The 26,081-nt window shown below is 35.9% G+C and overlaps 1 protein-coding gene across 1 annotated transcript; it reads right to left on the bottom strand.

Annotated features, from left to right (window-relative positions):
• Positions 1–1,086: 1,086 nt before the first annotated feature.
• Positions 1,087–26,078, bottom strand: LOC139150850 (ubiquitin carboxyl-terminal hydrolase 22-like). Its single transcript, XM_070723262.1, has 13 exons — positions 25,813–26,078; positions 24,018–24,150; positions 22,143–22,256; positions 16,610–16,714; positions 16,028–16,194; positions 15,573–15,720; positions 13,748–13,850; positions 12,474–12,595; positions 11,541–11,625; positions 11,009–11,135; positions 8,903–9,060; positions 7,216–7,365; positions 1,087–6,570 (listed from the first exon to the last, which is right to left on the bottom strand). Exons 1-13 carry the CDS (start codon positions 25,930–25,932, stop codon positions 6,528–6,530), a joined length of 1,575 nt encoding a protein of 524 aa, XP_070579363.1. The 5' UTR covers positions 25,933–26,078; the 3' UTR covers positions 1,087–6,527.
• Positions 26,079–26,081: the final 3 nt, after the last annotated feature.

Raw genomic sequence — 26,081 nt, 5'->3', positions numbered from 1 at the left:
CAGCGACAAAGTATCACTGATATACAATTTGCCAGCTTTGTATTTTAATGTTAAATGTTTTCATGCATACTTCTTGTGTTAAACAAAGCTCTTTGTGATGTAGAGTGATGTACATGTACATGACCGCATGTACCAGTATATGTAGTCTGTCCTCAGGTTGCACGTTCTTAAACATTATGTTGGTGGTTTCACCGGCAGTACGGTTATTACATGCCTCATGTATCGCGTGCTCCATGGAATTCAATTGTAACTCAATGATGACGTTGCGGGCCATATAGTCATCATTTGACTGAAAGTGAACAGGAACTATTTTCAACAACTTTGGGATTTAAAAATGTTAAAATTACAAGTTTTACATAGGAAATCCAGTTTTTAGAAAAAAATGCATGGAAAAATTGATAAATAGCATATTAAACAGCAGTTTAAATATATCAATGCGCCATTCGACGATGAAGATCTATTTTTCTATGGATTTTCATCTGACATAGAAATAAAGCATATGATTGAATTTGCAAATAAACTCAAACAGTTTAGGAGAAAACTATGTAAGAAAGACCTGTAATAAAACATTACAGCCCAAACAAGGTACATGTACTGTATACCCCTGAGGCAGGAGACCATTTGTCCTCTTGACGTTGGGCAACTGATCACCTACCCTGCAGGCATACAGTCCCTTGTTTTGGCTATAATATATATTATTACATATGTACCACAGTTTACTTGCATCGAAGCGCGCGCGTACTACCGGTATTTGCACTGCAGTGGGTGTTTGCACTCGTGTTTGCGTTGAATCTGGCTGTCCTTTCACTCGTTGCGCTCGTGAAAGCACGACCACCGGATCCCCCGCAAACACTCGTGCAAATATCGCTGGTACGGCGAGCTTGCACTCTCTCGCCATGGGGTTCTGTCATAATCTTAAATGCTACAGTTTAGTACCATACTGAAATGTTGATAGACGTATGCTTTGGTAATAATTGATTTCAACTTAGTCAACTTTAATTGGGAAAGTATCTGAATCTTAAATATCCAATTTCTTCATTGAATTTACATTACCTAATTATCAACATACAGTCAAACACTGTAGAGTATGATTTGTATGCAAACAATATTTATTCCAGGAAAAAAAGGCTGCAGTGATCCGTAGTGACCACCCTAAACAAAATACAAAATACAAATATGAAGACTATTTGAGTCAGACAAAAAATGTGAATACCCCAATGCATGATGGGATACATGTAGATATGTACAAATACAGTTACTTCAGTCTTCATTTTAAACAGAATCTGGTGGTAGTTTATCCCACAAAGCATCATGGGGGAAATAGCATCTATCATTATCACAATGGCAGTCTTTCACAGAAAACATCACATCGAGGTAGAAAAATAACAAATAAAGCCTAGCAAATTATTTTGCTCTTTCTTTACACAAATAGCTATCTTAATCCACAGTAATAATTTTTTTCTTCAATGTAGCATTCAATAAGTTATATCTGACAATCTGTTACAGGAAGATTTACTGCAATATTTATTTTGACGCTTTCTCTCTTCTGACACAGAAAGAGAAAGCAGAAAATCAGATAGAAAAATTATTTCCGTACCTTCTGCAGTTTTTGCAAAAGTCACTACTTGCAGGCAAGGTGTTAAACATTTCAAACTGTAAGCTATGGATTGCAAAGTTGACTAGCAGCCGGGAATTCATGAAGTGAGACTGTATTGAATATGGTACTATTCATGGAGACATTGTAGACAACATGTGAACACTAGTAATGTGTACCTACAGTCATTGTGTTGTGTGTTAGGAATCTATCACTTAATTACCAATGATAGATAATTGTAATTTACCTTTTTTTGGCCACAGAACCCTGAGTGATCATAAACCTGATATGGGCAACGATGAATGAAGGCATAGATGTGTTACCACTCTGTAAAGCATGGCCAAAAACTCAGCTCTCAGCAAAGTACAGACTTAAGTGCTACTTTGGCAAAATAATGAAAATGACTGTGCATGGCTAGGTGATGTCATGTACACACTGTCCCATTATTTTCATCTTGTATGCAATATTACATGCAAGCAGTGGTCTATGATACACAGACAAACCAAAGACAATCAAAGTAATCATTGCTTCGGAGAAAAAAAACCCTCACTGTTGGGAAGGAATTCATCCATTAATTATGTTCTCCTGTTGTGCCTGGCTGACGGAATCCCCCCCCCCATCTCAAAGCATGAGGAACTCTTTCTTACTCAGCATAGTACAACAATGATAAATACATATGTCATGCAACAATGTCATCTACCTGCCAAGTTATAGCAGTCTCACCCAATGTTCATTAAAAACTCACTTGGAGTTCCTTTGAATTTTAGCTTTCATATATGTAATTTCTGCTGTATGAAAGCATCTTCAATATTGATGCTAGTCTCGTGTTTCTCAGTTTCTTTTATGCCACTCTTTGTAAGAATCACAACTGGAAGCAAATAAAGCAAACTTTTCACAAAGTAAAATAGCTCAGAATAAATGGATCAGTTTTTGTGCTTATACTGTTGCAAAATAAGAGTACGCTGCATGATCAAGAAATCTGCAGCAACTTCAGCATTAACTCAACAGAAGAAATAGCCGTGTCCAAGAACAAAGTGACAGTCATGGGATGTCTTTGATATTGTGACGACGTGATATGAAAAAAAACACATATACAATTGGTTCAGAAATGCTAGCAGCATTCCTTCATTGTGAAAACAGTATCCTGATAAAAAATCTTAATTTAGCAAATATTTCATTTCAAAAATAAATTCTACAGAATTACAGAGATAATGTAATTTATTGACTAAATGCACATTCACAAACTTGGCAATCAAGGGCCATATACATATATTATCTGCTTGGACAATTTAATCAGAGAGTTCCCTGACCCTCTAATTAAAACTTCACCTTTAAATTTCAAACCAGTAAATATCATTTTGAAGTCGTCTATCATTGAAGTTACCATGGCAACTGACGTATTGCGGGAAAATCAATAGTCACCATGACTTGTTCTGATCTCATTTGCATCATCAATGCAACAATTTATCTCATTGGTCATTATACATGCACCGTCATTACAACAGACCATCTGATTGGTCAAATAAGACTCATGTGCACACACAGCAGTCATGAGTACAAATCAGAGGAAAACAGGCCGGTCAAAATCAGATTGTTGAACAATTATTGGATAATATCGCCGATAATAATTAATATACTTTCTCAAATGAGAAGCCAATATTTTATATTTCAATAATCAAGAGGATCATATTAATATTTATCTACATGCTGATTTGAGTTTTCACAAGGCATATTATTTCATCCAATTGTTTACAAATATTTCAAATGTTACTTTTCTCATAAACGGGGAAAAATCTTGGAATTTGGAAATCCAGCTAAATTTACAAACATGTATGCATGCATGTTGCATTTGGAGTTTGGCAGTGAAATATGTTCATAACAATCTGCATCATTTGAAAACAGCACAAGATATACATTCTAATCTACTTAAAAAATATTTCAGTAATTTTTGTGACTGGCTGCCATATGGACAGTCTAAGAGTGAGACATCACTTTAAACATCAATTCCCCATTACAGCACTTGAAACACACACATGATTTTGTAAATATCAGAATCTCTCTACCATTGCACATAGCTAAATATATCCTGGTAGTCCACTACAAACTTTTTGAAGAAAACACTCCCCAAATCCTCCCAAATTGACCTGAATAGCTAAACGATCAAAATCACAGCTCAAACACATTCCCTAAGCCTCTGCCAATTTCTAACATACAGATCGGACACTGGGTAGAAGACACAATTCATTTTCAGTAATTCCACTCCATGACTGAAATACATGCATCATCTTTATTTTTGTATCCTCCACTGATGTTTTTCCTCAAGGTAACTTCAGCGTTCAGTATTTCACATCTGCTAACAAAAAACACTTTCAGCGTACCTGCAGCAGAGTTTTGTCTCACCAAAACTAGCATCATTTGAATACTGTTGGCAACATACACCTACAAGTATGAATATTCCATAGTCACTGTTCTCAACTTTGTGTTAGTAACAACATGAATATCAAATATGAACAAATACTGGGAGAATATCTGAATGTACATGAAGATCTCAGGTGATCTTCACTCTAAACAGATCTCTTTTGTTGATCTTTCTTTCTCTCGACATGGTAAAAAGTGTTCCGATCGATCAACTGACAAAGACATCCTACACACTATTAGCATACAATCATATGGAATACCTTCTCCTTGCTTTGGATGTAATGTACGGTAGTGAAAGGCTGTTGTTTCACCAACCTTAACACTCTAGAATGTCCATTTGGCAACTGTCTGCTAACCTTCATAGGTAGGAAGACACTCACAAACAAAACACTTGATCTCAGTTTTAATTTCCAAAGCACGCTATCTTGTTCCAGTCTCATCTGTTGACAGCTGTTCCTACTGTATCATTGAGTTGACTTTGTTGATGACGTGGGTGAGATGTAAAAGTGCCATTTTTACATCTAGATGACAAGCAACTTTACATGAAGTGGCAATTTCCTCATTTGAGTCTTTTGCATACTGGATAAAATGTGTCTCATTGTTTGTGACCAATTCAGGTTGATTTTCACATACTTTGGCAAGAAAACAGCATTGAAACCAAATGTAGTTTTAAGGTAGTACGCGCCTCGAAATGGAAAGATTTAGACTTTTGCTCAAACTTTCCTGAATGAAACTTTCAACCATTCTCTTACCAAATCAACAATAAAAATTGGGGGTCACCGTGCAAAGTTTGGTATTGGAGATACAAATTACCTAAGATTTACCAATAGCTGAAATTCAAAATGGCCATCATCTCTATGGGGGCAAAAATTAAATTTTGGATTTTGTGAAAAAATGAGACGGTGAAAGTTTTTCTTTCTCCAAGAGCTTTATAATGAGCCCCCACAAATGGTAGATCAGAAAAGAATTGTAGAAATTTGAGAGACCGACTGTCTGTCCCCGAGGCACATTCTACCTTACAGGACAGCAGGTAATTCTAAATGTATTGTGAGGGTGAAAACCATGAAAACCTTGAGGCTGTAATTAAGGCAGAGGTGTCTGTTTTTACAATTGTTTCACACATTCAAATATACCGACTGAAGGTATTTTCAAGAGGGCAGGTTTTTGTGGGCGTTGTCAATCTCCAAGATAATGAGATTAAGGTTCTTAAATATGAGAGCCAATCTATCTGCCAGCAATAGAGTGACAATGAAGAAATGCAAAATTTAGAAGAGATGCAACTACCACCTTCGTGACATGATTTGTTTTTGTTCCAAAAATATCAAATACACCGGAAAAAAGGTAACAAAAAATAAGCATAAATACGATAGAGAGTGATACAGTTGTGAAAGTTTTCAAAGTATGCACAAAATACAATCTGGTCTCACTTCAGATTTCAGTCTAGCTTGCATGGAAACAAGCAAAATGTTTGATGTTTAGGAATAAGCCCTTTGTAAAAGGCTCAGTCCACACAGCAAATCTGCTACATTGGACATAAACTGGCCTCAACGGGTCAAATGGCATGACAGCACAAAATGATTGGGTATCCATTTTGAAGACAATAGCAGTCCTTGGTGACACTAATGGCTGGATTCACATGGTACACACTTGGTCAAGGACACATCAAAATCACTAAAAGCACTACCATGGAACACACTGGTTACACACACTGGGCTGAAGACGATATCGAAAGGTGTTGGTCCACGCTGACATTTGGTTCACCCATGGTTGAAGTGCAACCTCGATGCATAGACTGGGTTGTGAAGAATGCAACGAAGATTGATCCTAGTCCCCCTGTGATTCACACGGTTGAAAATCACCATCACTTACAACAATGGCACTTTGTATATCTTCACCAGAGAGGTTTGGGGACATGTTGAGTAGCGGACTTATCCAGAATTGAAGAGCTTTGTCAGTTTGAAGACACTGGGTTAATGGAGGGTTCCAGTACCATCCTCCAGCCATAGAACACTGTGTACATGTACATTGGGTTAAAGTGGGTAACAATGTCATCAGCCAGAACACTGGGTACACAGTGGGTGTACAATAGGGTCCATTTGGGTAGTCAGCCAGTCAGTCAGTCAGAACAGACTGGTTTCAGCACCATTTTAAATATGTGCATCTTCAACAGAATCGAACTAGTACCGATAATGGTGAGTAGAAATGCATCCCTCTATGGTAGGTGAAGTTGAATCGAAAAAAAGACGGTCAGTGGAAAAATCCAAACCATCTATCGGAACACTTCCTAGCAAAAATCCTTGTTGCATGTGTGGACAGCTGCTCACATTAAGTAGATCCAAGACTTTCAAACTGGGTTTTTTTACATAAATTAGCACAAAACCTGGTGTTTTTGTAATGAGATTGCATCCGTTGTGGGAGTGGTGCGTATAGTTTGTATGGTTGTATAGTCAGTTTATCAAGTGGCTTTGAGGATAGTCGTCTGTCACACTTCTATCACCACCTGAGCCTGGCCTAGTCATTCATACTCCAACACTTGTTTGTGATAGAATAGTAAGTACCTGCAAGAAGAAAAAGAAAAAAACACAGCAGATCAGAGAAAGAAATCTCTCATCAGTCTGTATATCCCTGTTAAACCTATTTTGTTGCATACAGAATACACAGGACCGACATAGAACAATTTGAAAATGGATATTTTCAATAAATGAACAGTAACAGAAACTTTGACACCTGGAGTTGGATTAGTGTACTAGTTTCCTGAAATTTACTGTAACTACATGCACATGTATGAGAGTCTCAGATTGAAAGTCTGCATTCAATGACATCAAACTGATTTGTTTCTTTGTTTTCAGTGTAGACAGAATACTGTATCATCATTTGGTCATCTTCTTATCCAATGCTAGCCCATGGAGCGTATTCTTTGTGATTTGATACAGGCTGGTGGAAATTTAAGGACACACATTTTCCAAAACTGTGATTTTTTATTTTTTGTTTTGAAAAAACTAAACATGTTTTGGAACAACAAAAGAATGAAGATTCCAAGCTTTTTGAAAGGATGTTATAGTTGAGAATACGTAACACTATTGCCCTTGAGATAAAAACCTGACATCATGATAAATACTAACAAACCTCTGAGATATTGACATAAAAAATCCAAGCAAAAAATTCTGAAAGTTGACATTGACATTGACTGTTGGCATACTTACCCTTCACTGTCTAGAACATCTTGTTGACTAACTTTTGTAATGACAGCGTCATCGCACCTAAACCACTGGTCCCTGTGTTGTCTTACAAAGCATGTGTAATGACCAGTGTCTATTGTTCCTAAATGGTTTACTACTGCAAATAATGAATACCTAGAAGACAGAAAACAGGCGGAAAGATTAATGGAACATACTTTTGTACTATATTGAATATATTTAATATTGTCTCAATATATATGAAATTTCATCTCAGCAAATTTCTTAGCCTGGACTATTAAAATATCAGAAAATTGGTATTATCACCCACACAAAGGGCAATAGAGATTTACTAAAAGGTTCATCCTACAAATTTGTAATGCAAAGTTCAACAACTTTTGCATATTGAGGTAAAATATAAGTGTTTGTGATGATTGCAAAGATCCCATAATAGACTGCCTTCCTCATACCCTCACCGGCTGTGCTGTGAAACATGCTGAACTTCAAAATAGGCAACTCTAATGACTTAAACAAAATTCAAACCTTTAGAATAATAGTCATTTCCTTAGCTTAAAATGCAACTGAAAAACCAAAAAGCCATGCTCTAAACAATCATAGTTTTGTGATCTACCGTAAATGTTTTGTAGATACAGATGCAGGTGTGAGTTCACAGTTTTTGGTCAAGTCATATAGTGTCAGTGGTGGTTGAGATTGATTGCACCATGTACTGACAGCTGAATCAACACAGCCAGTGTCAAGGGAATTTCTTCTATTGTCAGCATGCAACTCAATAGTCTGCTTTGAAGTCAAAGGTCACAGTCAAGGTCAGAGTTCGACTTACAAAGCAAATGTAGAGCACTAATATATTTTGAAATATTCTGAAGGGTTTACTGTTCATATTTTAAACACTAGATTCCCTTTTTATGAAACTCTTCCAATAGTACAAAGGAACAAACATCCTGACATTTATTTTAAAGATGTACATGTAGGAATGGGCTGTTAAAAAGTACTTTTTATTTACTCTGGATACACAGAACACAATGTGAGGCACATGTAAACAGAAGAATTTCAGTAACCCAAATTTATATATACTTCTGCCAGGATAGCTAATGATTCTACATGTACCATAGCATGGTTGTTGAAGTTCACTACATTTTCATTTCTTTGTGATGGCCTATACAGTATAACCAAGAATTTACAGAGGAGCTCCTTTCCAAATGAGTTTTGGGTGAAGTACTTATTACTTTCTCACTATTCCAGATCCAATAATTGCAACTTTTGATGTATTTTCTAATTATTTAGTTCCGTTGTGATCTAGTTTCTTGTTTTTCTCCCAAAATCATCTTTAAAAGCCTTGTGCTCAACTAATAAACACAGCTTACGAAGTACTAGTATTAGACTGTACTCTCCAAACGTTGGTGTTGTTGACAAATGGGTTCTAGGCCTGCCTAGGACTTTGTCAAGAATTACACTACATATTGTTCACAGTGCGTCATCTTGGCAGGACCGATACTTAATATTTTGATGTACTTTTGGGACAAGAGACGGAAATGTAGTTGTCCTTTGGAACAAAAATATCACATAGCAGTAGAAATACTCTGAAGCACTGGCACAGTAGGTGAGGACAGAAACAGTATTGTAGCTACAAAACCAACGTACCTGAGTACCCAAATTAAGGACAAAGAAAATGTTGTGGGAATGTTTAGTGACTTACTTGTTATCACTGGTACTAAAGCTGTCCATCTCTTGAATATTGTTATTTAACCCGTTTTGTCTACGATAAGGAGACATGAAAGGTGTCATGTCCAGTTCTTGTGGAAAGGATATAAACGTTGTTATTTTCTTGCGGAATTTGTTGGAATGCTCAAAGCGCTGCAACAAAGGACAATAGAAATAAGATGATTTACAGGTCTGTACATAATTTCTCTCTAACTCCTCCGACCACTCCCCTCCACCAACCAATCAATGTGACAGCTGGGAGATCAAAGACTTCACAATTGTACTCCGTGTCACAGTGAGGCAAAGAAAAGGCTTTCCAGGGAGAAGTCATCGGTGCCATCAGGAAAGAAAAGAGTCGGTCAACGCATTGTGATGTTGATGCTTTGCCTTTTTGTCACAATGATTTACTCATCTATATTGCTCAGTGTGAAGCATCCTCAATGATTGACAGTAGTTGAATGCTACTTCTATGCCTTGGAACAGGTCAACATGTCTTTTTTTTTCCATATGACGTCAGATTCTTTGCGTTTCCATTGTTAAACTTTGAACTTGTACACCTCAATAAATGTGGTAAAATTGTCTCAAAATTTGGACTTACAACACAGTGCATCTAACGACTGCTTAAAATGTCACCATTGATAAGAAAGTTATGAGATCAATCACTTTCTGCACATTTTTGTCAGTCAATAGTTGTGTAAACAGCTGAATGGTGGTGTGGTGGTTATGAGGATAATTATTAACTGATCTAATCAGAAAATAGCAATATGATGAACAATTTTCATTTTCTGCAGTTGAAAATACAATATGAATATGCCATCAATATGAAAAGTAATTTGTCTGAAGCAAATACGGTGAGAAATAATTTTGCAGTAATGAAGATAAAATAGAAAACAATCTATACCCCTGGGAATGTCAAAGTCATTTTCACAGCAATCACTGGTAATACAAATTTCTGATAACTCGGCATGTGTGTCAATTATGCAAGTCATGAATGGAATTTGACCTTTTTCCACAAATAATTATTGTGCAATAATTTGAACCAACCATCCTGTTACATATTGGGTTCACATTTTACAGTTCATATTTTACACAAAATACACGTTATTTCACCTTTGTCGATGCAATCACCAATAAAAGATAACAAAATCTACCCAGTTTAAAGGCACTCCTTGTTCATTGTGCAACAATTCATTCATTGTTGATAAATGCTTTTACTTTCCAAACCTTCACTACATTCAATGTATTCAATCTGATTGTTAGCGCAATTTTCTGGGAAATCATGTCATGAACCCATACTTTATCAAACATAAAGGTCAAAGGTTACAGACATACATGTATACCGTATATATGTTAACCTGTCATCCCTGTCCTCATACAGTTGATTTTTAAAAAACTCTATTTTTGTCACAATATGGGATATGATGATCACAGTGGACATTTTAAACACCATTATGCTATTTTGATGGCATTATTATTGACTCTGAAACTGTCAGTGCAAGCCAAGTATTATGGCATACCATTATTAATAACCTGCACTGTAGCTACTGTAAATAACCAGTGGTCAGGCAACCAAATAATTGACAGTTGTTCATAATCAAGACAATCATGGAACTCTGAAAACTCAAAACTAGTAATTTACTGTACTGCTATTAAACTTGCTGTCAGACAGTTAACCCTATTTCTCCAAGGAGGGGACAGGCTACAGTTCATAGAATTGAATTTAGTTAAAGTATGCTCTATTCAAACCTGCAGGTCAAGCTATCTTCCAGGAGTCTCACTTAATTTTATAGGTCATCCATTTACTGCTTTGTCCACAGTCTTCATATTTATGTGTATTTTGAAATATCGTAATTACACTTTCTACTGTTGGTTTCTTGAACTACAAATTTCTCATGTTTACATAAACATCGGCAAAAATTTACAAAATTCAACTTGGTATAGAAAGAATTAATTTTCCAGAATAATTAAAAAAAAATAATATCTCACAACACATATCTGTAGCAATGGCTCTTGGGTGAGAAGACAGCCAACACACTGATGGGTAGATAACAGTTCTGTCAAATTGAGAGATTAGCATGCAAAATGGAACACAAGTACATACCTTGAGGTGAAAGCAGGCAACGATAGGAAGTTTTTTCATTGTGAGTTGTTTAGTAGATTCCTGGTAACTCTGGCATTTGCTGCATTTTATTTTGGCATGAGATCCTAAATGTTCAGGTTTGGTGAATCTGAAACAAAACAACACCCAGCATGCACTTCATTTGATTTTCTGTGTGGATGTACAGTTGCTGTATGTGTGTCTTGACGGTGCAAATAACAACAGGAGTATACAGTTGGACAAAATTGACTTGAACTAACGAGAAATGGGTAAAACATTGAGTACAACCAGAAAGTATGTTGACACGGTTGAAACTGATGCACAGCAGAAGTCATTGAAGGTTACAGTACACACTGCAATCTAACAATCATACAGCTTCCAGGCAGAATATTTCTCTCTCATTAATCTTTGTTTATTGTTTACTTTTCTATGACAAAAGTATAGTACCAAGTGTACCTGAGAAATTTCTCAGACTTTTTAAAAACAATCAGTGACAAACCAGAGATGTTTTAATAAAAAGAACTCTGAGAAATACCTTCTAAGGCAGTCTAGTAGTGAGGTAGGTGATTCTACATCTGTCCCCTGTGAGGAAAGCTCACCATTAATTAAATTACCATAGTCTGTGTGGATATAAAGAAAAACATCCAGGACAAGTTAATCTCACATTTGAAGTTTCTATGTGATGTCATCCTCAATTTTGGTGGAAATTGCAAAGAATATTGTCTGTAAATCAGCAGTGATATTCTGTGATATGCAATAGCCATTTATGGCCAACATATCTTGACTTACTCCTGAAAGGTGTCTCTGTTGTCATCACCTTTGACCTCGGCAAATATTCAGATCAGTCAGTCTAACGCTTTTACAAACACCATTGTTTTCTGTCACGCAAGTTAAATGACAGCACAACAAAGTGTCCAATTCATTGTAGCAGCATTAATTTTCAAGATAACACTTATGTAAGTCAATTAAATCTTGTTCCATTTCTAATATGCGGAATAAAGTGATTTCACAAACATTTTGCCATCTAGTTTGACTGTGACATGAAATTGGGTGTGCCTTGTTTTACCTAACCACTAAATGAAATTAAGTGACATGACATTTGTACTGTTATTGTTTACAAAGCACTTTGATAGGGTCATTTTGTAATAATAATTTTAAACATTGTTTCTCAGAGTCATGTACTAGCAGTTTAACTCATGTTAAATTTATCAATTGAAATTACTTCATTTCCTTAATTCATCTTTTAAAACAGTATTTTTTTGTGATGGCAGAAATCTGAACATTGCTGGTTTGTAGAGAGTGTGCATCGTCAACAGTTCATCTGGACATCACAACTGGACATCATAGTATAATTTGATTAAAATTTTAAATGAGATCTCAGAGGTAGCACATAGACTTCTTGTCTGGCAATTTAGAAATTCATAAAGACTTCTTGTCTGGCACTTTAGATATTCATAAAATACCTTACCTGTCAATGCACTTGTTGACGTACTACTACTTAAGGTGGTCGATGAACTCGCCGTCGGTATATTGCTAGGTCCTAGGTCTAAGGAAATATCCCAAAATGGATCTATAGTTGTAGACACACCACTGAAAGATCAAAACGGAAACTTGCTATTACAAGCAGATCACACTACTCAGCTTTACACAACCTAGATGAAATACATGCCAGTTGACGAACTGTACCCTTTATTTTCAACGTTTTTTTTTTTTTTTAATTTAAATTTATAACTCATGTTTAAATTTAATGTGTTCTCTCACAAGTAAATTTTATTTATGGTTTACTGTTAACTGCCTTTGTACAACTTATCAGATGACAAGAGTCCTTCAATTGAACATTATTTCCTTTACATATCAATTTAACAGCCTCCCCATAACATCTATAATGGCTTCTGTATTACATTTTCTGAACCCTTTCTATTTTTTCTTCATGAATTCACCAACAGAAATTTTTTTGTCCTCTACAGTGCTGCTTTGGTTCAATATTCTTTGCTTTTGAAAAGGAAGAAATCATCGTTTCTCTTTTATTTTTTTTTCCTATTGATTGGTTTTTTAAAAGTCAGAACAAAAGGCTTCCATGGCATCTTCATGGGTTTTTAATGCAAGCATGACAAATGTGTGGATTATAATGACTATTACTTTGGAATATGTTTCTGTAAAAATCCAGTCAGGTGATGTACATATACAATCCCAAAACAGTACAGCGGTAATACATTTTGCATCCAACCTAATATACCCCTTACAAAACCAGCTGTGCTTCCATTTCTACATATCTTGTTTCAGAACACAATGTGAGGCATACCAGCTCCTATTACTTTCAACAATGCCAATGAAAAATGTCATTTTGGGTAAAAATAACTAATATGTACACACTATCCAGACATTTACATGTACAGAACAACTAATACAGCACTGCGCAATAGCAACAAATTCATCCCAATATGATGACAGTTTGCAATTCACGACACAAACTCCACAGGCACACAACATATTTTTACTTTATGAGGCAAATTAGATGTCACAAACACAGTCAGAGTTCTTGTATTATTGATGAGTGAGCTCTGACAGTGAACTTGAAAGACAAAATCAACATAGTCACACATCACACATCACACAGGTTCTGGATAAGGACAGCAGTGACCTATGACCTTTATCCTTGTATACAGCAGACAACATGACACAGAGGGGTCATTGCTTGACACCAAACTTATCATCTGAACTATTTCCTATGAACATACTTACTGGCAATTCTGGCATGTGACATCGGATTGCAATCCCCCGGTAAAAATTTGATCTATAATACAGTTACAGTGATTTGGATTTGTACTTGCATTGCCATTCAAACCTGAAACACAATCACAAAAAAGACCATTAATTAGCTCAACAAATTTCAATTTGGGTGAACATGCCTGTGTATAACAGGTATTTCATGATCACATGCTCAAAAGTGAGTACTTTAAACAAAAAGAAGAAACTGCAATTAAAAGCGTAATTTTACAAGACATATGAAAGAAATTGACTCTTGCCTGTAATTTTGACCTGATTAAAGACAAGTTTTTAAAAGAAAATTAATGAAGACAGATACTTTGTATCATAAAATATCCTTAGTATTCAAAATATTTATAATGAATGCCGTCTATGATGAAAGGCTAATGGTAATTTCAGTGTGGAACTGAATAAAACTAGTTCAGTACAATACATCATTGTGTCAAGACACAATACAAACATGTGACTCCAGGGACAATTACTGATACCTGTATCATTTTGACAAATCGTTACCTCATCTGTTGTCATGGCAACTGTCACTGCTATCTCTGAGTATGCTCTGAATTTTAGTTTTGTTGCATTACTATTTCATGATTCAATCATACGCGGATGAGAAAAATCAACCTTGCACCATGCATTTCTCGTCATTGGTATTTATGTCCCCGACAAGACATTTACGACTTGTGTCCGTATGTGAGATGAATGACAATAGGATGTCATAGACAGCATGGCCAATCTGATAACAATGAAATTTTGATAGTAATCTCATCATAGGCCATATCAATTGCCCTGAGTGTTTGTTAATAAATGGTAGGGAAAAAAAATTGAGCCGACAAGCCATCATGAGGAGCACTTGAAATTCAGCGTGTGTCTAGACAGATATGCAGATTCTAATAGATTTGATTACTTTTTCTAGTGATGAAAAGTCAACAGTTTACAGAACTCATTAAATGATATGATTGCCCTGTGGTGTCTATCCATGTAGGGAGATCACTAAGATAAGCTGGGACTCCACACCGGAACATCACACAAAATGACAGGCACATTTTTTATGAGGTTAAATTTGCAGGATGAACGCAAGCAGTCAAGGTTCATAGTACAAGCGTTGGCAATGAAAGACTGTCACAATGACTATAATTTGCATGGCAGATGAGCTACCTTCAAACAGTCAGTGATACTTTCATACAGTCATGTCTTTTTGAATCCATGGTACATGCCTTTGATTGAGTGTGAGTGGCAATGCAGTCAATTAAATGAGGAGTTGGACAGCATTTGAGTGACCCAACATTATCTGAATGAAGTTGCTGAAATGAAAGATATCAGCTGAGTACCATTGGCAATGATTGCTTTAGACTGTAAAATTATGCAGAGTACCACAAGCCATGACATTGAAATCACTGTGATATACACAAATACATCACCCTGACAACTCTCACAGGCTACATCCAACAATGATCCAGATTTGTATCATTCTATCTTTGTCTCAATCATAGACTTCATAACGTTGAAGACTTTTCTGCCACAAAACAATCTAATAATGCACTGTGCTGTTTGACAACTTCATAATCATGTCAGATATCAACAAACCTCAGACAGTGATCAATGTAAAGTAAGTATAGCTCAGTTGCAAATTGCTCATGGTCATCATTTTAAGATGAACTTTAATTTACATAATGGGCAAAACTACAATGCCGCCAAAAATGCTAGAACACATTTATATTATCAGAAAGTGCCATATATCGTGTTGCTGAAAGAAACACATTCCCATTTACCCTCCCTGATTCTAATATAATTGACTGACCTTTACAATGTCGATGAAGAACATCTAAAGCTGCTATAAAGAATTCATGTGCATCTTGTTGTTCATATCCCGCTAAGTGTCTTGCATGCGTCCATACAAGATGAAGTAATCGATATGGAATGTGTACAGAACGTAAACCTGAATAAAACTGTAATTGAGAAGAAAAGAAACAAATGATAAATGACAATATCTCTCGTTTTTTTACAATCAAATTTGATTTTGCACAGAATATTTGCCAACATATCCACTGGAAAAAAACATTTACTTTCAATTTATTTACAATGTCTACTTTCAATTTCACAAGCAAAAGCTAAACAAGTAAACATTGTTCATGATAACATAAAGATGACAGAAGGTGAGAAAAATTTCAGGGGGTCAAAGTTGATCACCATGGTAACAAATTAATGGAGTCAAAGTTGATAACTGTGGTAATATATTTGTTTGTTAATACAAACCTCTTGAAACAATCGTGACATCTCACAGACTAGACACTGATCACTTTGTTGCTCACAACGATGTCTATCAGACAGGAAGAAATCTCTCAAAAGAGGTGTATGAGTTAATGCTTGCACTATACAATTCATAAAACATGTATTGCCTAAGTTAATTAAACCTCGAAGACCTGCAAGAGACAGAGAGAGCAAATAATGTCAAGCATAATATACCAGGAATCATTCAGGAAATGCCAGAGGAGTTTATGCAGCTAACAATACATCCAGTCTATGACTCATACAGGATCAATTTGACTAAAATGCATGACGGTTTTCAAATTTTTAAATCTGAGGCTTCAAGGACGCAAGTTAATTTCAATTTATGGTTCAAATGAAATCAAAAAGAGGAAATCATTTTGTAATGATATGACGCTGATTGACTGTGATTGGTACAACATTTTCAATGATTCATATTTGAGGAATGTCCACAGGAAATGTGTCATCTTCTTGCATGAACTTTGAACAGAAGTTTAGAAATTCATCGTTTACTTGCTTGATTTGATATCTTCTACAGTAAACAGTCTCCAACAACAGGCCTGCACTTACCTATTGTAGAGTTTTCTGTAATTTTCCTCCTCTTGGGATTTTTTCGAAGAAGTTCAACTTCCCGTTTACTGGGTTCCCAAGCGCAGAACAAGGCTTGATTTAGTCCTGCAATCAATGATAACAAACGACTGCATTAAAGGCTACATTGTCACTCTACTTACTACCCATTTCAAGAATTTCCTGATCATTAACAATAGAGGACAACAACGTGGGGAATTCCACGACGCAATAACAGTTTGACCTTAGTGACCTTTTGAGAATTAAGAGTTCATTAAGAGGTCATTGAGAAAGGAGTCTTGTGGTTTGTGTTCAGAGTGACATTAACACAGTCTGCATGCAGTTGTCTTCAACAAACCAAGCTGAATATACATTGGAATAAAAAATTACCAGTGACAAAAAAATGATTTCATGAGTCTCCTGTATTTGTTTGAAATGCAGGAGGGTGTTGTAAACTCTGGAAAACAGAAAGATAACTATGAACCAATAATGCTTGTAAAATACAAAAGTGGAGAAATTTTAACTTGAGTTGTCAAAATTCGACTTCAGCTCTTGTTATTTCCAAAAATATCTGTTAGGCTTTTAAAACGAGGTTGTTTTATTTGCTGACATAATGTTGATAGTCATGACAATGACCTTGGATTGATACAAACCTTGACTATACAAAGATGGATGAAGGATAGAGTGGGCCATTCTGAAGACATGATACATTGAGAACAATTTCTGGTACAAACACGCATTATTTCCAAGAACACTATTAAATGGACATAAGCTGAAACCTTTGAAAACATTTTTGATGTTGTTGTTGTGGAAAACAATAACTTTTACTTCTTTATCTGCCCAAAGTATGTTGATATACCAGGTATTGGCCTTGTGAACACACAGCACTGTGTACAAATACAAAATGTTATTGTTGACAAATGATTTCTACTCTGAGCTGAAATAATAACATCGGCTGTAACACATACGGTATACTGCTGTGGTGACAGTTTGGTCACTGGGTGTTTAAACAGGATTTTGGGAAAAAATCAAGAAACTGTTTTAAAAAAATAACAAAAACATTGAACAGTACATTTAAGTTATCATGAAGACAACTTTGATGATCATGTACGTGTCATCTTGAAGGATACCGATAATTTTTCAAATGATAACATTTCTTAAACACCTTTTCTGGCCTTATATACTATCTGATGATGGAGACCCTTTAAAAATGTAGAATAAGGTTAGTCTCTCATTTGAAATAAGGTTAATCTCTCATGGGATAAGGTTGTTTATATGCTTTACAGAACAGAATCTATCCCAAGGGAGACTCCTGGAGAACACCGCCAGAAATAACAATGCTATGTTGAATGGTGAAAACAAAAGTGGTCAAGTGATAAATTTTAATGAGGTCGCCGGAAAAAAACATGTTACCATGGAAAAGCAAAGTCATTAATTAGGAGGACATTAAAATGAAGAGTGAGATTTTCCCTGATGTATATTTCCCATTTCAAACACAGTAATAACCTTGTAGGAGTACGGCATCAACAACCTAACCTTGAGCTCTAAGAAATGATATCGTTAATCTAACTGTAAATCTATATATTTAAAGTTCTCAAGAAAACAGTTTGATTAATAGCCTCTTTTCATTGCATGAATTTGATCTCTTGAAAGTAACAAAAGTTCAAGTTCAAAACATCTAGCCTTATGGTATAAGTATTATTTTGACATTGCAAAAACAACCATCCATTTTTAGAGAGATCATGGGTATTGAGTGAATGGTATGACAAATCACATCAAAGAAATCTTATGAAAGATTGGTTGAAATATAAGTTCATTAAGTATTTAAGTTTCTTTCATCTACATTTGACCTAACTATGGTGAACTTTGACCCTTGGGGGGAGGAGGGTTAAAGTTTCCAATGAAAGACTGGAATAGTAAAGTTTTTCCAGATTAAACAAAACTCACTTGATGCTCTCATAGTGACAAATTTGAACACAAAGGTCAGTGCAAAGACTTTTCTCATTGTGATGAATTGGCGCATGTTAATCTACTTATCTTACAGAATAAAATTGACTTTGCAAAAGAAATGGGAAGAGGTAATGTCAGACATGATTTAGAATATCATGCATGGGATATTGAGTGCTGCTGTACATTATGTATTGGATATTCAGTATTTGTAGAATATCAAATAGTGTATGCTCCATCACCATGTTTACAATTTATAAAACAAAACATCCAATGACTGAAGGCAAGGTCTCTCAACAAGCCTTCAAAGTGTACATTTACTACACCTTCCTCACTGAAATTATATCAATTATTTAGTTTCAGGTGGATTTTTAAACCAAAAGGTTGTCCAATAAAACTTAAATTTGGGATTTGGTAGCATTCTAAAATCAACTGAATACTGCAATAAAGGACCTTCAAAGACACATGCTGGTCCCCACCTTGTTTGTTGATATTAAACGTGAAGTTGATGTAAAACTTTTGTTCATAATAGGCTCAAGAAATTCTGTAACTTACCAAGCCAATCAAACACTGAAATATACAAATTGATTCATTTCTGGGGCATCATTTTTAAACTGTATACATGTAGTTGCCTGTAAACAATACATCCTATTCTATAAACTTTCATAAGTAATGCAAAATTAAAGGGAAAATACATGCACACCTAAAAATGAAACCTGTATATAAATCCCTTTTCAAATCCAAAGTTGAGTCATTGTGCATTTTTAGAAATAAGACAATTACGGCACCAATTTTGATATTATTATTTGTGGAAAATCACAGTGTGAGCTCTATTGAACTGGTCATCATTTTCAAAATGACATTGTAAAAAGCTGATTTTCACACAAACCAAAGTACAGGAAAGAATGATAAGATGTTCAGGATGTTCACTTTCTTTCTTTCTTTCTCCAGATCTGTAAAGTATTTTCTGCCTTGACAACGAAAAGTATCAGTGCTTCAATAATCTGCAACATTGCAATAACACTGTGCAGAATTTAATCCTTCCAATAAACCAGTAAGACTTCAAGTGAGCATTGATGTTGATATTTACTGTTTATATTTTTACACTGTAGACAGAGTGAAACTCCAACACTATAATCATATTGATGTGACCATCAGAATGCAAGGTTCTTTTACTTTTCTTCTTAATTTTCATGACTACACTTCATTCAAAATATTATCACTTCCAAGCTTCTTCTATCAAACCATAGACAGTAATCCAGGGTCCTGTAACTTCCTGTTTAAAGCATAACCAGTATAAATCAATGTTCCACTCTGAGCTTGTATATCCCAGATATTTCCAAGGGACTAAGCCCTCCTTCTTCATTGGGTCCACTACAGTCACTGATCTCGAACTGCCACCGTCAAGTTCAGAACTCTTTACATCCTTTTCACTAAAGCATAACCACATGAAGAAACACAGATAAAACTACCGGTATGTGTATTGCTGTGTGCACTTTATCCACAGTACTTTGTATGTAACGCATTAACACAGTGTCTTCAGCATCCGCTTTCAACTGCACATAGTAGTCAGAGGGCGACATTTCATTCATAAGTAGGCCCATTATACCAGTACAAACATCACAGTTCCACTACCAAGTGCTGGCAAGTCAGCCTGACCACAAATAAATTTGCCCTGGAGAACTTAGACACAGATGCTGTATGTGTTTTTGAACTAACTTTAAAGTTTTCATGACCATTTTTGAGCCATCATTGATTTGCACATTCCTGACATATCAGCTTCACTTGATTTCACCATTGAACAAACATCTCCATGTCCAGAAACATGCTGATGGATTGCAACTTCTGTTCCAGCAGGTACTTCATGTCTACCGCACACAAGAGAAATTAGCTGAGCAAAATTTCATTTGTTTGCTCAGGCCATTTAACTCTTGTGTAGGTGATTTTTCTTCTCTCGTGCGGTTGAGCAAAATATTCAACATGTTTGATAATTTTTGCCTCGTGAGGCAAATTCCTCACACATGTGCGCCAGAGAAAGAGATTTTCGTCACGTCTTCCTGACTAAGGCGTGCATGGGGAATTCACATGACAGAGCAAAATGACAGCCCATACATGTAGCCCCGTAGCATTGAAAACACAGTTGTCTATAGTCGATTCACAGCGAAGGCTGTTGTACGAATAAGAAAGATAGACAAACCTATCATGTTTGCCATGTGTCTTTACAGCCTTTGCTGCTGTGTATCAAACCACAAGCAACTGTGTTTTCATTGTTACAGGCCAGGCAGTTCTTGTGGCCCAATATCAATATATGATGTAGGCATAGCGAGGATTAATATCTATGATTCCTGCAGCATTACAGAGATAAATCAAATCTGCAAGTTTATATTGTGTGCTACTTCCTCTTCAACTTGGTGATCAATAATTCCCACTGTATTATCTGCCAACGGGCTTGCTCCTTAATACAGAATTGCAAACAGGTGCAAGCCTATGTGTTGCAGCAAAGACACTGGTGACTGTGAACTTTATGAACACAACTTTTCGCAAACACACAGATGAAGACATATACCCTTCAAAGTCATCTGGTTCTTTAACAGTTGACACGTATGTGCATTTTGACTTGTGAAACACCTGTATGTATTTTGTACAAATGTTAACAAAAGTCCCAAAATGATGAACAACTGAAGCAACTGTCTTCTGTAAGCAGAACATGACAATATCCGTTTCCCTGGTTACACTTAACTTCACACGATGCCATATGATGATATATGAAACCAGGTAAAGATGAAAGTCTTTGATGCGATCAGTCTGCTAGCATCCTAAACAAAGGGAGCCTGCAGCATATGTAAGGTGTTTTGACAAGAGATGGATATTCTAGAATGTACCAATTTGATAATCATGAGGTGAAATTGTTCTAATCCAATGTTTGCAAACATTATCAATATAAAACGCTTGTTTTTGACTTCAGGGGAGAATCCTGCATATGTCATAGCTTTGTAATTGATAATGCCTTACATTACAAAGAATATTCTATGTAATAATATATTGTCCCCTACACTGAATCTTTGCCTATGCAAGCATGCATGCAAAACCTGAACAGCACCTCTTCCCATACTATTTTTTTAACATTAATGACATAAAAGGGCTAAGACCTGTAAATTTTGATGATTGTTCACTACTTTTGTTTTAATGTTAACTACAATTGTTTATTCTACTCCAAAAACATGTTGAGATACAGAGTATTTAGACAGCTTGTCAACTCAATTTATATATTTGTAGACTGCATTGCTATGGTTAACAAATGAATTCCGATCTGGACCAAAATTCACATGTAACCAATAACAGTTCATTTTCAAGTATAAATGCTGTGTTGACAAGCAAAATAGTGGGTATTTCAACATGCTTGGAGAGTACATGTAGAAAAAGAATCTGCAATGGACATACTGATAACTGAGTACACGTGTAGTGAAAAATATCACAAGTCACATATCTACTGGCCGTCTAATGACCCTGGCATCAGACAGTCAGCAGATCACCTTGCTGCTTCAAAGTTTCACAAAACACGCATTTGCCGTTTCATTTCATTCCTTACCTATTGATTTGGCAGCTTTGGCTTTGACTTCCCTGGCGATAAATTCAAGGTCTCTGTCATATACGTAGTCTCCACACAAAAAACAAAGAACAGCACCATAACTTAAATCAACAGCTAAAATGAGAGATGACATGAGAGAAATTAATATGAGATTCATATCATCAGAATATGACCTGAAGTAACATTAACATGCAACTTTATATAGAACAACACTTGTTGCATTTGCCTCAGAGGGAAATGGAAATTTTATGCAAGAAGAAATTATTGAAGATTTTCATAATGCTAATCACATTGCTTGTTATCTCAGCATAAGCAGGCTGTGTTGAGGATATTTCTACCACAAACCTATGTTTTTTGTAAAACATTCATAAATTTCTACTTCCCTCTGCAGATGTAAATATCAAGATTCCAAACTTGAACACAGCTTTGAACAAGCAGACGCATGCATCTACATGTGACAGTCTGATACCACTATTATATTGCATCAAGTATTTGAATTATTTGTATTGTGACAGGTAACGTCAATGGAATGTAATCTTATTGAGGATTTGTTTGATTAACCCCCCTCAGCGATAGGATGTACTCTTGCTTATCTGTACAGGAAAGGGATGGCAGATCGCCCATCAGGAATTACATTGAAATGCTAATCTTTCTTTCTTTTGTCTTGCAGATAACTGACTACAATGGACATTACACAAAGTACTGAACTCTGGTTGTCCTTGGTACAACACAACAAAGGGCATGTAGACTATTGTTGTCATTGAAAGATTCTGTTATAAAGATGTGTCACACATAAAGCTGTAAATCACTGGGTAGGCTATAAGTAGTTATAGGGACTTGCACAAATATGTGATATGTGGTACATAATTATGGCAATGACATTTGTACTTTATTTAAATTATTCTAATGATGGGTAGATAAACAAGAACCGCCCAAAGCTTAACCCTTTCAGGTCTGACTTTTTTACAACATGCCCTAGATCACCCTTATGTACAGTCTCAACTGGCCTGAAAAGGTTAATGTCAATGTATTAAAATTAATTCACGTAAAGTAATATATTAAGTTGCTGCAGATGTAATTATGGAGATGCACATAGTTACATATGGATTAAAACAACTCTGTTATTAGGTGCACACTACAAAATCACTTTCAGCGAGCCACAACAGTTATACTTGACATGTGATAAATATTAACTTTCTAAAAATTTAATTTTTTCAAAATGCAAACACTTTTCTCTTTTCTGGAACAAATCATCAGCCCTTTAATGCCTATGTCAATGAGGCAGACTTCTTGTCAAAGCATTCTGGTCACACTGCAAGCCAGACAGGGTTGTATACTAAAGCCTTTAATTATGGACCACGGATGATGAAAACATGGGCATGACAAATAAAAGTCATTGCATTTCTTTTTGGGGAATGAGTTTACGTCTACTTCAAGTATCACGAGCAAACATGTGTGATCTATGCATGTCACAGACATGCCATGGATAGTGTGTATATATACTTGATATTCAATTACTGAGTAGATTTTCTTTTGAAATGTGTTGTTGTTAAAAAAAACTAGTCATTAAATTGCAAACTTTTCTTCGCAATTTATTACATCTGGGAAAGTTCAAATCATAATTTTATATTCTAGCTTTAAAAACCTTTGAGGTAAAATGTAGTACTAGTAAGCCGTGTTTACCATGTGGGGGTTGCATTATCCATGCTTCCTCGAGATGCTGCTTGGAACTTCATTATTAAACATTTAACCCTTTCACCCCATGTCCCTACATGTAGCAGTCCAACTTTGCCATAGAGAACAAAAGGACTGAACCAAATTTTGGTGGTGAAAGGGTTAAATATTTGCGTTGATGGTGGGCCTCCATATACTTACCTAAATGATGTCGTTTTTGTCTTGCATGTTCTTGTATATGTTTTCTACCGTAGCACCCAAAAAACACACAGTGTAAACATGAATGAAGACGTTGGTTATGATTCCCGCATATATGACAAACACATGCTTTTGCCTGTATATTTTGTAAAAAAATAAACATTGAAATAAAATTGTGTTATTATGCAACATATTCATATATAAATCATTGATCAAGAAGACTTTTGAAATAGGGGATAAAGCCAATTTATCAAATCTTGTGTGAAAAGAATTAAATAAAGGAAAGACCAGATTTTCCTCACACCTGTTCAATAAATAACAATTATCTGCACGAGTATCATCTTGAGGGCATTAAAATTGCTCTCCCATAAAATCTGAAAATACTCTTACTCAAACTTTGAAGCTGCCTTTGAAGCAGGCATAATAACTATTTATCTGATGGGTGCAACTACTTTATAGTACTTTGCCCCCATCAACGTAACTGATGTGGTATGCATCTCATATATGCAAACCTCTCTGATACATGGTAATCACAAGGTCGAACTGTACAACACCCTCTTCAAATCTCATATTATTGCAAGCTTGGTCTTCTAACATTGCTCGTAAAATTATACATGATATTGAAATTATTTATGATCTTCCTCAGTCCCTTCAAAGTCCTGCTTTCTGCTACAAACTGTGAAAATATGTGATTGTTGAGTATAACATAACACAAAGTGTTGACTGTCATGTCATTGTTCTGTAGGGGGTGGTCAATTCATATCATTCGAAGATTGTTTCACTTCAGTGGTAATGTAATTCCAAAAGTTCGTATTTTCCATTATTATTAAGTCCATCACGGAGGATCACGTTTGCATTTTCTATCTGCTTGTTATGGATTGTTGGAATAGGCAATGTCAACCTTGGTGTTCGTTTGAACAGCTACCGTGACGGTAACCTCCAGAATTAAAGGTAAACTAAGGCCACCGGTGGCACGGCGGTGGTCGATCACGCTCACAGTGTTCTCAGAGTAAATCTGACAGAAATACGATCAACTTACGTGAATAATTCACCTACTGAGACAGTTTACAAATTACCTATGTATTGTAAAATTCGACAAATTTAAAATACAACGAGCGGAATACTGTTTAAAACTCACAACATCGTCACAAGCAAGGAGAGTGTCAAGGTCGCACATGACAAAATAAAGAACTGTCTGTCACGTACTCTCACAGTTATAAGGATTTTTAGGCCTTCCGGAGTATTGGACAGCCAACCATCTAGACGGCTGTATTTATGTTACTTTAAGGTATAATGTTGTAAAACAATAACAATACAAACTAAAAACAAACAAAACTTGTTAAAATCAACGTTAAACAATGACATGACAACTGGAGTAGCGGCGATTTACAACACAGGGCTTCTTTGCTCAACTTGGTACGTGCGTAGTTAGTCGGTATAAAAGTGAACAGACGTGATTTATTCCATTGTTTTCGAAAATCCGACTATATCTACGCTTGGTGTGAAAGGATGCTCCATTTTCCGTGGTTATGTCTTTGTGGAGTGGTTGCTAGAATACTAAAACAAAGAATTCATTGCACATGTCAAAATTGCACCGGTGCGTCGGCCGCTACGAACTGCGTCTCGTGCTCTGGCCATGGAACGGTACAAAGAAAACGCGAAAAATAACGGAAAACGGACAAATGCATGAGTGGAATCACTTTAGTGACACCATACCGATAATGGATGACACATCTACACAATGTTCACCAGTTTATTTGACGCAAAAACCGGAAATTTTGACTAAGAAATGACGTACCTTTCGCTTCCTATTTTCGGGCGAACAGCAGTACACAAAATACGACTGAATAATTCGGTATGGTCGTGTGCCTTTAGACGCCTTGAAGCTGCTCAAATGTTGGCAGCCTGACAGGCTCATGTTGGCAGCAAACGGTGTGAAAACTTTGCAGCCGTTGTAGCCAGTGTGGTAGAATTTGTGCCGGTCAATTTTGAAGCCAGGGACGGAGAAGTTTGTGATTGAGAATAAAATGGACACAATGTTACAATGTGTAAGTGTGCAGCTGTGTT

This window comes from Ptychodera flava, chromosome 15 (assembly GCF_041260155.1).
Source record: "Ptychodera flava strain L36383 chromosome 15, AS_Pfla_20210202, whole genome shotgun sequence".
Classification (NCBI taxonomy): domain Eukaryota; kingdom Metazoa; phylum Hemichordata; class Enteropneusta; family Ptychoderidae; genus Ptychodera; species Ptychodera flava.
The sequence above is the reverse complement of the archived record's forward strand: the minus strand, read 5'-3'. Positions and strand labels throughout refer to the sequence as shown.

Coding starts and splice junctions, on each gene's coding strand:
- LOC139150850 (XM_070723262.1), bottom strand. CDS start 25,932: ATGAGCCTGTCAGGCTGCCAACATTTGAGCAGCTTCAAGGCGTCTAAA. Junction 11,626..12,473: donor GTCAACAAGTGCATTGACAG/GTAAGGTATTTT, acceptor ATATCCACACAG/ACTATGGTAATTTAATTAAT. Junction 11,136..11,540: donor CTACTAGACTGCCTTAGAAG/GTATTTCTCAGA, acceptor GTTTTGTTTCAG/ATTCACCAAACCTGAACATT.